General features: G+C 43.1%; 1 protein-coding gene across 1 annotated transcript in view; it reads left to right on the top strand.

Annotated features, from left to right (window-relative positions):
• Positions 1–2260: 2260 nt before the first annotated feature.
• The window catches only part of Prss12 (serine protease 12), a 58801-nt gene continuing 48367 nt past the window's right edge, over positions 2261–12694 (top strand). The window contains exon 1 of the mRNA XM_028760475.1: positions 2261–2963. Coding sequence (XP_028616308.1) covers positions 2486–2963 — 478 coding nt within the window. The 5' untranslated portion in view covers positions 2261–2485. The remainder of the gene's footprint in view (positions 2964–12694) is intronic.

The raw sequence follows: 12694 nt of genomic DNA, 5'->3' as shown, positions 1-12694 counted from the left end.
GCACATGTGTGTGTATGTGATGTATGGTGTGTAGTGTGCATGTGTGTTTGTGATGTGGTATGTGTGTGTGTGCTTGTAGTATGGTGTGTGTGTGCATGTACACACATGTGCACGTGTATACCATAGTCTATGTGTGGAAGGCAGAGGACAGCCTAGATTTTTAGGAAGTGTGGCATGCATGGTTATAAAATGGAGGCAGAGGAGACTAGGGTCCTTCCACTTTGTTTGAGACATGGTCTCTTGTTTTCCCCTGCTTACCCCAGGCTGGCTGGCCCAGGAGTTTCCAGGGATTTTCATGTCTCCATCATCCATCAGCATATGGATTTGGGTACTACCCTGTCACACGGGGATGCAAACCCACATCCTCGGGCTTGTGGGAGTGGCTTAAGCACTTTGTTCATTGAGCAGTCTCCTCACAGGTTAACTTACATCTTTCTCATTATTCCCCTATCTTTGAGATGCATGTGAGATGTGTGAAAGTTGACTGTATAGTTGTTTTAGGAAGAACAGCATCCATGGTTGTAAAATGGAGGGAGAAGAGGAGGCTGGGGTCCAAGAAATCCAGTCTGAAGGCCAAGATAACCTCTCCCTGCACTGTCACATATTGCCCAAGCTGGACAAGAGAGCTGGAAAAGAGCCGGGCTGTGGTGGTGCACACCTTTAATCGCAGCACTTGGGAGGCAGAGGCAGGCAGATTTCTGAGTTTGAGAGTTCGAGGCTAGCCTGGTCTACAGAGTGAGTTCCAGGACAGCCTTGTCTCGAAAAAACAAAACAAAACAAAACAAAACAAAACAAAACAAAACAAAACAAACAAAAAAAGAGCTGGAAAAGAACAAGCCTGATCTGGATTAGAACTGTTTTCTACTATGTCAGATGTTATTGAGAGGCACTGTCAGCTCCTACCACAATAACAGGAAGTGGCCAACCTCAGATGCATATTATTTTTCTCTCTTCCATAAGTACAGTTTTAATTATGTTTTTTGGGGCCAGAAAAACATAAGTGAAGAAATCAGAACTTTAACTAAACCATCTTGAATTTAAAACTTTGAATGAAGATTTGACAAATGGGGCTAGAGAGATGGCCCAGTGGTTAAGAGCACTGACAGCTCTTCCAGAGGTCCTGAGTTCAATTCCCAGCAACCACATAGTGTCTCACAGCCATCTGTAATGGGATATGATGCCAACTTTTGTGTGTCTGAAGAGACAGTGTACTCACATACATTAAATAAATAAATAAATAAATCTTTAAGAAAATTGACAAATTCATTCATTCTTAGGTTCCTGATAGTTACTTTACACAATGAAATGATTCATAAAATATTAAATAAAGTTGGATTATTTAAAGCCAGGTGTGGGGATCCCACTCAGTTTCTGATTGGAATCTAGGTTTTAACAATGGTCGTTTAAATTTTATTCAAGTTTTCTTCGGATCGTGTCACATTAGGGAACCGAGTCCCTACATCGTTGAAACATCATCATCCCTGAAAGAAAGCTTGTCATCTTTATCCCGATTCCTGTTTCTTCTTTAACTTAGTGGCATGGCCAAGAGCAATCGGCAACCCTAAGCATTCAACCCCAGCTAATTCTTAAAGTCCTAAACCAAGAGGCTTGGGGGAGGCACTGGGGTTGGAAGGGGCGTACTGAACCATCAGAGAAACTAATAAAATCTCCCACAGGTAGAGTCCACCTTTATTGAAGCTAGCTCGATGAAGCTAGGTCTTGCCTGGGGCAGCAAGTCAAGAGGCTTAATTCAAGTCCTGGCCCTGCGAACAGGAGGCAGGTGCCACAGGGACTCGGCTTCTGTGGAGGCTGGAGATCTGGATGAATCCTTATTAAAACCTAACAACTGGTGTCCAGAGCATCTGGTGGAAAGTGGGAGGCAGGAAGGAGAAAGGCTCAGGCTCCTTTTGCTGGATCTGTTCGGGCATTTAGTTTCCTTTAACATTCATCGGGACATGGTGTGAAGCTTGGAATCTCAAGCCCAGCGAGTCCTTTAAAGGACCCAGCTCAGCAAAGTGATTTTAACACTCCTAGTGGGCTTTCATAACTTCAATCCTGTGAATTGCCAAGGCAGAGAGGTGCATCTAATTCCATCCACATTTCTCCAGAGATTGCAAAACACAGACAGAACGACCGAGAACGAGAGGGACGGGTGCCAGGCGGGAGCCGCCAGACAGGGCTGTGGTGTGTGCCTGTTGGCACCGGCACCCTAGACTTTCCCCCGCGTTGGCACCGAGAGCCCGCTCCTCGGGCTGACAGCCGAGGGTGGGGTGGAGGTCGGGCTCCGGGCGACAGAGCTCCTGGAGCTCCAGCCTTTGCTTCGCCGGCCTGACCCTTCGGGTCCCGGTGTGATCCTCCAGCCGCCCCCGAGGCCGGGACAGCAGGGCGGCGGCGCGAGCGTGGGAGGGGGCTCTGGGACTCTGCCGGCCCCGCCCCCTCCGCGGGGACCCGGAGCCCAGCATGGACCACACTCGGCGCTGCAGCCATGGCGCTCGCCCGCTGCGTGCTGGCTGTGATTTTAGGGGCACTGTCCGTAGTGGCTCGAGCTGATCCCGTCTCACGCTCGCCCCTGCACCGCCCGCATCCGTCCCCACCGCGTTCCCAACACGAGCACTACCTTCCCAGCTCCCGGCGGCCACCCAGGACCCCGCGCTTCCCGCTCCCGCCGCGGGCCCCCGCTGCTCAGCGCCCGCAGGTCCTCAGCACCCGGCACACGCCCCCGACGATTCCACGCCGCTGCGGGGCAGGAGAGCCGTGGGACAATGCCACCAACCTCGGCGTCCCGTGTCTACACTGGGACGAGGTGCCGCCCTTCCTGGAGCGGTCGCCCCCGGCCAGTTGGGCTGAGCTGCGAGGGCAATCACACAACTTCTGCCGGAGCCCGGATGGCGCGGGCAGACCTTGGTGCTTCTATCGGAATGCCCAGGGCAAAGTGGACTGGGGCTACTGCGATTGTGGTCAAGGTGAGTGGCATCCCGGCAGAGGTGACAGCTGGGGACTGGCACAGAGGCAGACTGGCTACGGGACTGTACCTGTGTACCTGGAGACAAGGGGTTGAGGGTTTGCATTGTGGCTTGGGCTGGGGAGCCGCATAACTAGTAAAGTGCATTCATTTTTGTACAGTGTCAGTCAGGAAAGTATGCATCGTGTGACGATTGTCCCGGGGACAGTAGCTGCAGAGGGTGCTCAACTCTAGCGCCTAGAGAAGGTCTGTCCAGCCAACGTGAGTGTGTGCGCGCGCGCGTGTCCCACTGGCAGGATTTGTGCACGATGGTGGGTGTCTGTTGTCTGTGTGTATCAGCTAGCCTTAATGGGGCACTCTGTATACGAAAGAGGAAAGGTAAAGGAAAACAGACATTTGCTGGTCACTAGTTTGGGAAAGGGAAATATTAAAGGTAAGATGAATCCCAGCACAAACTTTCTTACCTCTATAGACCCGGATTTGGAAAAGTGCTGTGAAATGTTTGTCTCGCTGCCATTGTTGACTTTAAAGCATGACAAAACTCTCAGACCAAAATACAAAGACAGTTGTTATGTTCTGGGGCGCCGTATGGTAAATACCACCAGGGAGTGAAGAACAAAGGAGAGGGGGTGGGAGCAGAACAAGGACTGCCTTAGTAACCTAGGAGGCAGCCAGAGTCAAGTGAACTGAACTCTTCAGCAAAACCATTGCTTACGCTGTGCATGGCATTTATGGAAAATCGGAATTCAGAGTCGACTTCAGAAAAGAAAGTTACTAGGGCATCTTAAGTTTGTGGCAGCCAAAGCATCACATTTATAACTTGAATGCAAATAATAATCTGCCCCCATCCTAGTTTACTCTGAATTGCTGGGGTTTGTATTTTATATTAAGGTTTTAGCTTTCCTCATGCAACAATTGGGAAAGGCAAACAAAATATTTGACTGTCTCTTGATACACTAAAACTTTGGCTGTTTTCAATGACCCTGTATGACAGGAGTTTTACAGATTTCCTGAAGTGTATCCTTCCGGCCTTTTACAATGTCATTTGTTTCTCACAGACGTTTTATTTATCTCTGCCTTCAATTGAGTTAGTGCTTCAAGTTAAAGGAAAGTGATGCGAAGGTTAAGATCAATTATTCTTCATCCTGGAGAATGACATCATCGCTGTACTCATGTTTCACGGACAGAATGCCAATGTGGCTATAAAAAAAAATGGAGATGATGTCAAGCTAAGAGCTCCGCTGTTACCTCATTTACTCTAGGATCATTTTTAATAAAAAAAAATCTTGTGTCTAGTAATCATTGGCAGCTTTTTATTATTATTCTTAGTTTTATAAATAGATATGATAAAGAATTATCAGGGAATTAATATGTGAGGAACAACAGACTGTTTTCCCTTCAAAACACAGTGAAAAGCAATTCAAAGTTAAAACATTATGGTGATCTAGTTCTTTTTCCAAAAGCACAAGTAACCATCAGTTTTATATTCCTGTTAAGAGACTAGTTTGTCTTTGAACTCCCTACCACCCCCTCTTCAAAGAGAAATTGATGCTTTTCAATGCCTTTAGGTTCACAGCTAGTTTTCAGCAGCCAAAAATCTCAAATGTGGTTGTGTTTAGGGAACAGAATATATGAGGAACAGAAGAAGCTACACAAGATGAGCAACAAACAACAAAGAGACTGCCTTTGTAGTACCTGAATCGCTCTTACAGGACCAAGCCTTGACAGACAGAGCCGTGAGCTCGGTCATTCACTCATGCAGGTCTGGCTAGCTATACTCCATGCTTCTGAGACAGTGCACACACTCTGAATCTTACAGTTTTCTTATTCCCACACACTCCGGCTAGGGGTTTAGGCTAGAACACTGTATGCTAATGAAAGAACATTGAATTGTTCTTTAGAAAACATTGCTGCTGTTCAGACCTGGCAATGCTTGACTGTTAGAGCTTTGGGTTTCTTCCCATAAAGAAAAGCAGGGTATTTCTTAAAAAAACTTCTTTGTTTATTTGAACATATTGATGCTGTGTCTCTAAGTTTGTGTGTGTGTGTGTGTGTGTGTGCATGCGTGCGGGCGTGTGCACACATGCTCAAACATGTGTGTATGACCCTACTCATTCTGGGCAGAGAAAGCAACTGGGTTTCCTTATTCTCTACCTATTTCTTTGAGGTGGGTCTTTCCTTGAGACTTCCTCTTGTCTTTGCCCTCCTTGGAGCTGCTCTTACAGACATGGGCAGGGTGTCCCACATGTTATGTGGGTGCTGGGATCATAAACAGCAGTTATCATGATTACAAAGTCAGCACTTTTAGTTGCTGAGGCATCTCTCCAGCCCCAGAATAAAAAAAAATGAGTTTTTGAGCAAATTAATTAAAAGAAAAACTCAAGCTCTGGGCATGCATTCAGAATGACCTTGTATAGTTATCATAGGGAGGACTCACTCAACACCCACCTTATGCTGGATGCTGGACTAAGAATTTTATGTTTGCTTTATTTATTTTTTCATAGACGTCCTTATAAAGCCCCTACACATTTCTGTTGGAAATTCTAAAGGCACGTTGCCAGGATAGCAGAAGAAACTAGGGTAGAATGTGTGCTCAGATGTGTACATTTTCACTTCACAGCTCGTTTTCCTCTATTGCTTTATTTGTATGCAATGTAGAGATATCTGTGCTCTGTTGCAACACTCCCTTGTTAGCTTGTGGGCTAGCCGAAGGGACAGAAAGGCGGAAGAGGAGTTATGTTTAGCTTGAGCACAATGCATATTATATTTCCAGTCTCTTATGTTTTTAAGATACGGCTTTTTTTTTTTCTTTACAGAAATCTGGAGCAAAAGAAAAGAATAATATATAGAAATGTGATACCTCTTTTAAAACTTAAACTGAGGTCAGAGTAGAGTTTCAGGTCCCAAACAGAGAAGTGAGAAAGTACAGTCCTCCTCCATGATGCTGAAAGAATGGGGTGGACTTCTCAGGTGAGCAGGGTGTGGACAGTCCGTTAACTCATGTATCAGAGCAGGAAATGTAATTCTTCAGCTCTGGCTCTAAGAAACTTACGTAGTAGTAATAAAACTTTAAAAAAAAAAAAAACTGAGATACCTGAGTCAGTCCAGGGAGTTAGTTCTCATAGGAAACATTACACTCTATCCAAAGAGGACTGGCATGAGGGTCCACCACGTAAAACCATCTGCCATGAAATTTGATGACCTGAATTTGATCCCTGGGACTCACAGTGTAAACCATGGCGTATGCCCCTGTCTTAGTCACTGTTCTATTGCTGTGAAGGAACACCTGGACCAAAGCAATTTTTCTAAAGGAGAGCATTCAATTGTGGGCTTGCTTATAGTTTGCTTGCTTATAGGTTGGTTCATATCATCGTGGCGGGGAATGTGGAGGCATGCATGCAGACATGGTGGATGGAGAATTCTATAACCTGATCAGTAGACAGACAACAGATATGCATATTTGTAAAAGTATCTCTTATTTGCCGGATGTAATTGCTGAATTAACTCATCCTTTCTAGCTCTTTCTAAACTCTGGCTGGCTGGTTCAACTCAACTGTTCTGGCCCAATGCCTCTCCAAATTGACTGATTCAATCTGGCTTTCCTCCACTTCTGCCTGAATTGCTCTGCTTGGTCTAATATTAACTTTGGCAATATATTCTAATCTTCAGGCTCCTTCTTATTCTCTGGCTTCAACTGCCTCTGCTGAGTGACACTGCAGGAACCTCACAAACTGAACGGAACTCAGAAACAAACTCAACTACACTGTACAAACTGCACTGACTGAATGGACTCAACTCATCTCTCCCCCTGCGGTGCTCTTAAGTTCCCTCTCTTTCCTTGCCCTCATGAGAGTTGGGCGTATCCTATCGATGACTTATTCTGTGAAATCTTTCTCTGATTCATCACTTTGTCGGCCCCTTAATTAGACATCACTTCCAAACAGGCTGCTTCCTTCTACAAACTAACTTTACCTTCATTGTTTGGGATTAAAGGTGTATACTAAAGGTGTATCTGCATTCCAGCCAGATTGTATAGATCTAGAAGGTTTTTGGATGTGATTCCTCGATAGAGCAGCCAATGTTGCTGGAATCTATATCCTGTCTGTCTGTCTGTCTGTCTGTCTGTCTGTCTCTCCATCCATCCATCCATCCTGAGCTTGGCGTGGGCTTTTGGAACCTCAAAGCCCATCCCCATTGACACAGTTCCACCATCAAGGCCACACCTTTTGATCCTTTTAATCGTTTCAAGTAGAGCCACTCTCTGGTCACTAAGCATTCAAATATAGCATCCCACAGAAGACATTCTTATTCAAACTGTCTCAGCCCCACTTTCAAATAAATATATGTGAAAAAATTCTAAAAATTCATCATCCATCTAGAGACTTGTCAAAATGCTCAGGCTCTAGCCTCAGGGACCTAACTCCCACATCCAGGTCAGGAATTACAAGCTGCCTTTCTAAGGGCCAGTGGAAGTGAGCAGATGCTGTTTAGGTGACTTTCAAAAGTCCAAGACAAAACAAAACAAAACAAAAAACCCAGAACAAAACAAAAAATAACAAAAACAAAAACAAACAAACTAAAAAACCCACAACAAACAAAGAAACCTATGGGAAAGCATCAGGGCCTTGAAAGAATTTGTAGTGAAGGGCAGTGATGTCAACCGTCCTGTGACTTTACCTTGCTAGCATAGCCTCAGAGCAGGTGTGAGCTGTACCAACATCAGTTTCCTGTGTGGTCTTATAGGACAGCATCATTGGTATTTATCCGGCCAGTGTGTGGTGATAAACAGCACAATTTACCAGAATATCCATCCTAACTGAGTGGGAAGCCTCTCTCATATCTCCACGGGCAGCTGACTGCTTCCTTTCACTGAGCCTTTGCAATGAGACCGTGCTTCCTGACTCTGAGTGGTAATCATTTATTTGCAGTTTCAAGTTGTCAAAGCAGAAGGAGGCAACTTGCTTGGCCCTGTCCTGAGAATTCCCCCTTTGTGGCAAGCAGTGAATTAGCCTCAGGTGGAAGATGGCTGATGAGTAACCCAGGTAGAATAAATGATAAAGGGATATGGTCATCAACTTTTTGTCACGGTGACAAAACACCTGAGTTAATCAATGTGAGAAGAGAAAAGGTTTACCGAAGCTTCTATTTTCACAAGTTGCAGTCCATGGTCCGTTTGGCTCCATTGTTTTGAGGGCTCTTCTAAGGCAGAGAGCATCATGGTGGGGTGCTGACAAGCATAGCTGCTCATGACTTCTCAGTCAGGAAACAGAGAAAGAGTAAAGGACTGTGGTCCCGATTCCCCTTCAAGTTGGCTGCCAGCAATACCAAGCTACTGTCCATATCCGTGACAAGAATATTCTTTTTTTTTTTTTTTTTTTTTTGGTTTTTCGAGACAGGGTTTCCTCTGTGTAGCCCTGGCTGTCCTGGAACTCACTCTGTAGACCAGGCTGGCCTCGAACTCAGAAATCCACCTGCCTCTGCCTCTCAAGTGCTGGGATTAAAGGCGTGTGCCACCACCGCCCAGCCTGATAAGAATATTCTTAAAGCGTAGAAATTTCAACATAACAACTACTCAAAAGAGTAAGAGAGACTTCATTACACTTTGGAGATGTTAATATGCTTATGACATTGCATTAAATATACTGCAATGTCCTATATCAAATGTAAAACTGGGAATATATTACATATAGCTTTTGTCTTCATTATAAATGATGAAAAATGACATTATCTGAAAACAACTGAATTGACTTTTTCAAGTGCAGTAAAGAATGCTAATTTAACTTGGATATATTCTTTTCAATGGATGCTGGTCTTAGCAATGAGCATCCCCAGCTGTAACATAAGTCTGTTTTAACACCTGTGGGACAGTAATTTACATCACAATCCCAGGTCAAAATGAAGTCAGATCACCTTTTCATGTCAGGGCATTTCCCTGAACTAACATCCAGCTTAACTCACACTTTCCATTCGTTCCCATCTATAATTCATAGCAATTATTCATTTATTATTCATGTAGCTACCTTTAGTAGCAGTAAAAATAGGAGCTGGTCTAGTTCAATGTGAGAAAACACGTGAAAAACCAACTCTACTCATTGATGTCATACTTACTGAAAATTTATAAATCTCATAAATTATTCCTTAGTTTAAGATGTTTCCTGAGACATCTTATGAAAGGGGGTAATTTAACTGTGGTCAAGCTCTGACTAACTTATACTGACAATGGTAATTTAACCCTAGCAGAACAATTCACAAATTTTGTGTTACCAAACCATTTACCCACAAGCAAGGGTCAGACAGCCCTGACTGACGGATGAAAAGAAAACTAACTGATAAGCCTCCAACCAGTCTCCCAGGAAGAGAGTCTAGTCACCCAAACAAGGGTGACGCCAGATCGGCTGGCTGCCACACTCTACTAGCAAATCCATAAGTACTTCAAGTTGAAAGGTCTGAAACAGAATGGCTCAGATCAAAGTGTTGGCTGGGCCAAGTAGCCTTTGGTGGCACAAGGGAAGGGCTTGTTGCAGGTTGACTTCGAGCTTCTCCAAGCTCCTGCTTGTATGACTCCAGGACCTATGTGGGTGTCTTTCTGTCTGCATTTCCTCTTAAGGAAGTAGCACAGTCACTCTAGGGCCTACTGTCATGACCTTGTCTTACTTGACCAGTTACAAAGACCCTGTGAACAAAATGACTACATTCAGGGAACTAGCGCTTCAACATCTTTTGGGGATGCACAGTTCAAACACAGTTTTACAGGTGAAAAACATGAACCTCACCAGGGGGATTTTAATAATACCAGCCATTCTCTACTCTTGAATGAATGGAGAGTGACAAAATGGGGAAAGATACTTCTTCTTCCACACTGTCTGTTGGAACTTTATTTATTTATTTATTTATTTATTTATTTATTTATTTATTTATTTATTTTAGATTTGGTATTTTATTTTAAATTTTACAAACTTCATTACAAAAAAAAAAGAAAACCTTGCAAGTAAGAATTCTGTAACAATTCAGTGAACTTCACACTGGGATTTACACCTTCGCTATGGAGTTTGTTTCTATGAACTTACCCATCACTATTAAAAAAAAAAATCTGAAGCAGAATACAAGCTAGAAAAACAACTAGCTTTGTACTTGACTGCCCCACTCATGCCTGTTACCTGCACGCAGTCCTTGCGCATCCTCCTGCATTGGGAATTTTCTGCTCTCTTGTTGACATGCTATGATGCTATGCCTAAATATGCTTTTGTTTGCATATGTACACAGTGTTGGCGACTAGGTTCTGCATATGAGGAGGAAGATGTGGAATTCCACTTCTAACAAAGCTCTCATGGGGCCAATTTCTGTAACATGAACCCAGGAATCTTTTGTGTTCGCTTTTCTTTATAAAGCTGAACATATCTCTACACAAAAGAGGAATATAATCTAAAATGACAGTAAGTTAAATATTTCTGCCAAAAATTAAGAAAGAAGCATGCTAAGCGTTATTGTGTAATGGCCTTTTTTGGTTTTGGTATCCATTCGTGTGGATACAGTTTTACACACCCATGACTGGTCTGCTGTATACATTTGTAATAGCTCACATAGTTGCTTTGAACTTTATGACCGGGCTGCTTTTTAACCTTTCTTATTTTGTGCTAAGCATGTTGCTCTTTCTCGTTATAATTGTGTACCTACAATTTGTACAAATGTGTGCATACACATATACACATCGTATCTATAGCCCTACTGAAAATCCATACGGCCATTAGGACAAAGTCACCCCTGCTGGAGGATCCTGACCAAGCCACTGGTCTCCGTTCTCAGTGGACAGAAAGTCTGAGCCTGTCTATGCATCTGCCTGACTAGAATGGTGATGACTGGCATGCTATAGCGCATGTGCAAACATCCAGTGTCTTACAGGGGGATCCTTATAGGGTCTTTGCCTAGGTTTGGAAGCCAGGAGACAGTGCTGGGTAGTAGTAGTTCAGGGGATAATTCATCACGACCCAGAAACTTCTCAGTGGTGTTGGATACAGCTTCTCCCATCCACAAAGATAAGGAAATTAGTATAGTTTTTACGATCACAACCACTTTAAGCATTCTAGGATAATAAACACAGGAAGAATAAACTGCTACCTGACAGAAAACTCTTTTGTGGGTGACATGCAAATTGGCTTCTCAGAATTACCAGCGTGTGTGAATTTGTTAAAAGAAAATTGGACAAGCGCTTCTCATCTCTTGACACATCACAGATAGAGCGAAGTGACTCCAGTCTCTCGTCGTGGGTTTCATGTCTGAGAAGGTATGGTGCAATAGAATCTTGACTTGGAATCTGTTCCCTCCCACTGCCTTTGAATGCTACTTGGGGTTTTGGGGACATCTCTAAATGTCCCTGTTATTTAGATGACAAGCATATTGTTTTTTTGTAAACAGCATGGTTAGGCAATATTCTTTAAATTATTTCTCTTGTTTTCCCAAAATATAATATAACTAAGTCATTTCTCCCTTCCCTTTGCTCCCTCCAAACCCTCTCCTACACCCCACCTTGCTCTCTGTCAAACGAGTGGCTTCTTTCTTCACAAATTGTTGTTACATACATATATGTATAGACATAAATATTCCTAATTAATTAAATAAAACTTACTCAGTCTGTATGTTACTTGTATGTAGGTTTTCAGAGCAGAATATTTGGTCCCGGATAACCAATTGCTATTCTTTTCCCTGAGGAAGACTATTTCTCCTGGGTAGGCATTAAGTCTCGCTGTGGTTTGTTTGCATGATTAAGTATAGTTGTAGTTTTTGTTATTAGAACATTCTTCTATCTCTGTTGACATGAGTAATTTGGTGGTGGTGGTAATTAATACAATGTATCAATTTAAGTGAAATTTCAAACAACATTTGAAATGAATAAATTAATTATTTGATTGGAACAAATTGAAACTTTAAATAAAAAACCCAAACTGCTGGTGTTTGTGGTATGCATAAAATGATATATATACCTGTAGATTTTGTGATTTAAAATAATCTTGAAGCATTCAAACTCTTCAGACATACTTCTTTAACTTTTTATTTGGTGTACATATATGGTGGGTGTGCAAATTATCTAAAAACTTTTTAATAGGACTTATTTTTTCTTTTTAATTTCATTACTTAAAAATTAAAGGCCATCTGTATAATCTCTTCCTGTCTCTCCTCTCTTCCTTCTCTCTTGCTCTCCCTGTGATGTATATGTGCGTATGTGTGCATTTGCCTGTGTCTACACATCTGGAAGACAGAGGTCAACTTTGAGTGTCTTTCTTTATTACTCCCCACCTTTTTTTTCAAGATTTATTTATTTTAATTTTGTTTGCATGTAAGTTTTGCCTGCATGACTGTATATATGTGCACCACATAGGGTGTCTGATGGTCTGGTGAATGTGGGACCAGAAGAGACTGTTGGATCTCCTGGAACTAAAGTTAAGGATGTTTGTCACCATACAGGTTATGATAAACACTATCAGGTGTTCTGCAAGAGTAGCAAGTACTCTTAACTGGTGTGTGTGTGTGTGTGTGTGTGTGTGTGTATTTCCTTGAGAATATCACGTATTGTACTTTAATCATATCTATTCCTTCACTCTCTTCCTTTAACTTCTCCTAGACTCCTCCTCTTTCCTTCTCCCCAATATGTCCTCCACCAAACTTCTCTCTCTCTCTCCCTCTCCCTCTCCTCTCTCTCTCCCTCTCCCTCTCCCTCTCCTCTCCCTCTCCCTCTCT

This window comes from Grammomys surdaster, unplaced genomic scaffold, assembly GCF_004785775.1.
Source record: "Grammomys surdaster isolate TR1022 unplaced genomic scaffold, NIH_TR_1.0 126531, whole genome shotgun sequence".
Classification (NCBI taxonomy): Eukaryota; Metazoa; Chordata; class Mammalia; order Rodentia; family Muridae; genus Grammomys; species Grammomys surdaster.
The sequence above is the reverse complement of the archived record's forward strand: the minus strand, read 5'-3'. Positions and strand labels throughout refer to the sequence as shown.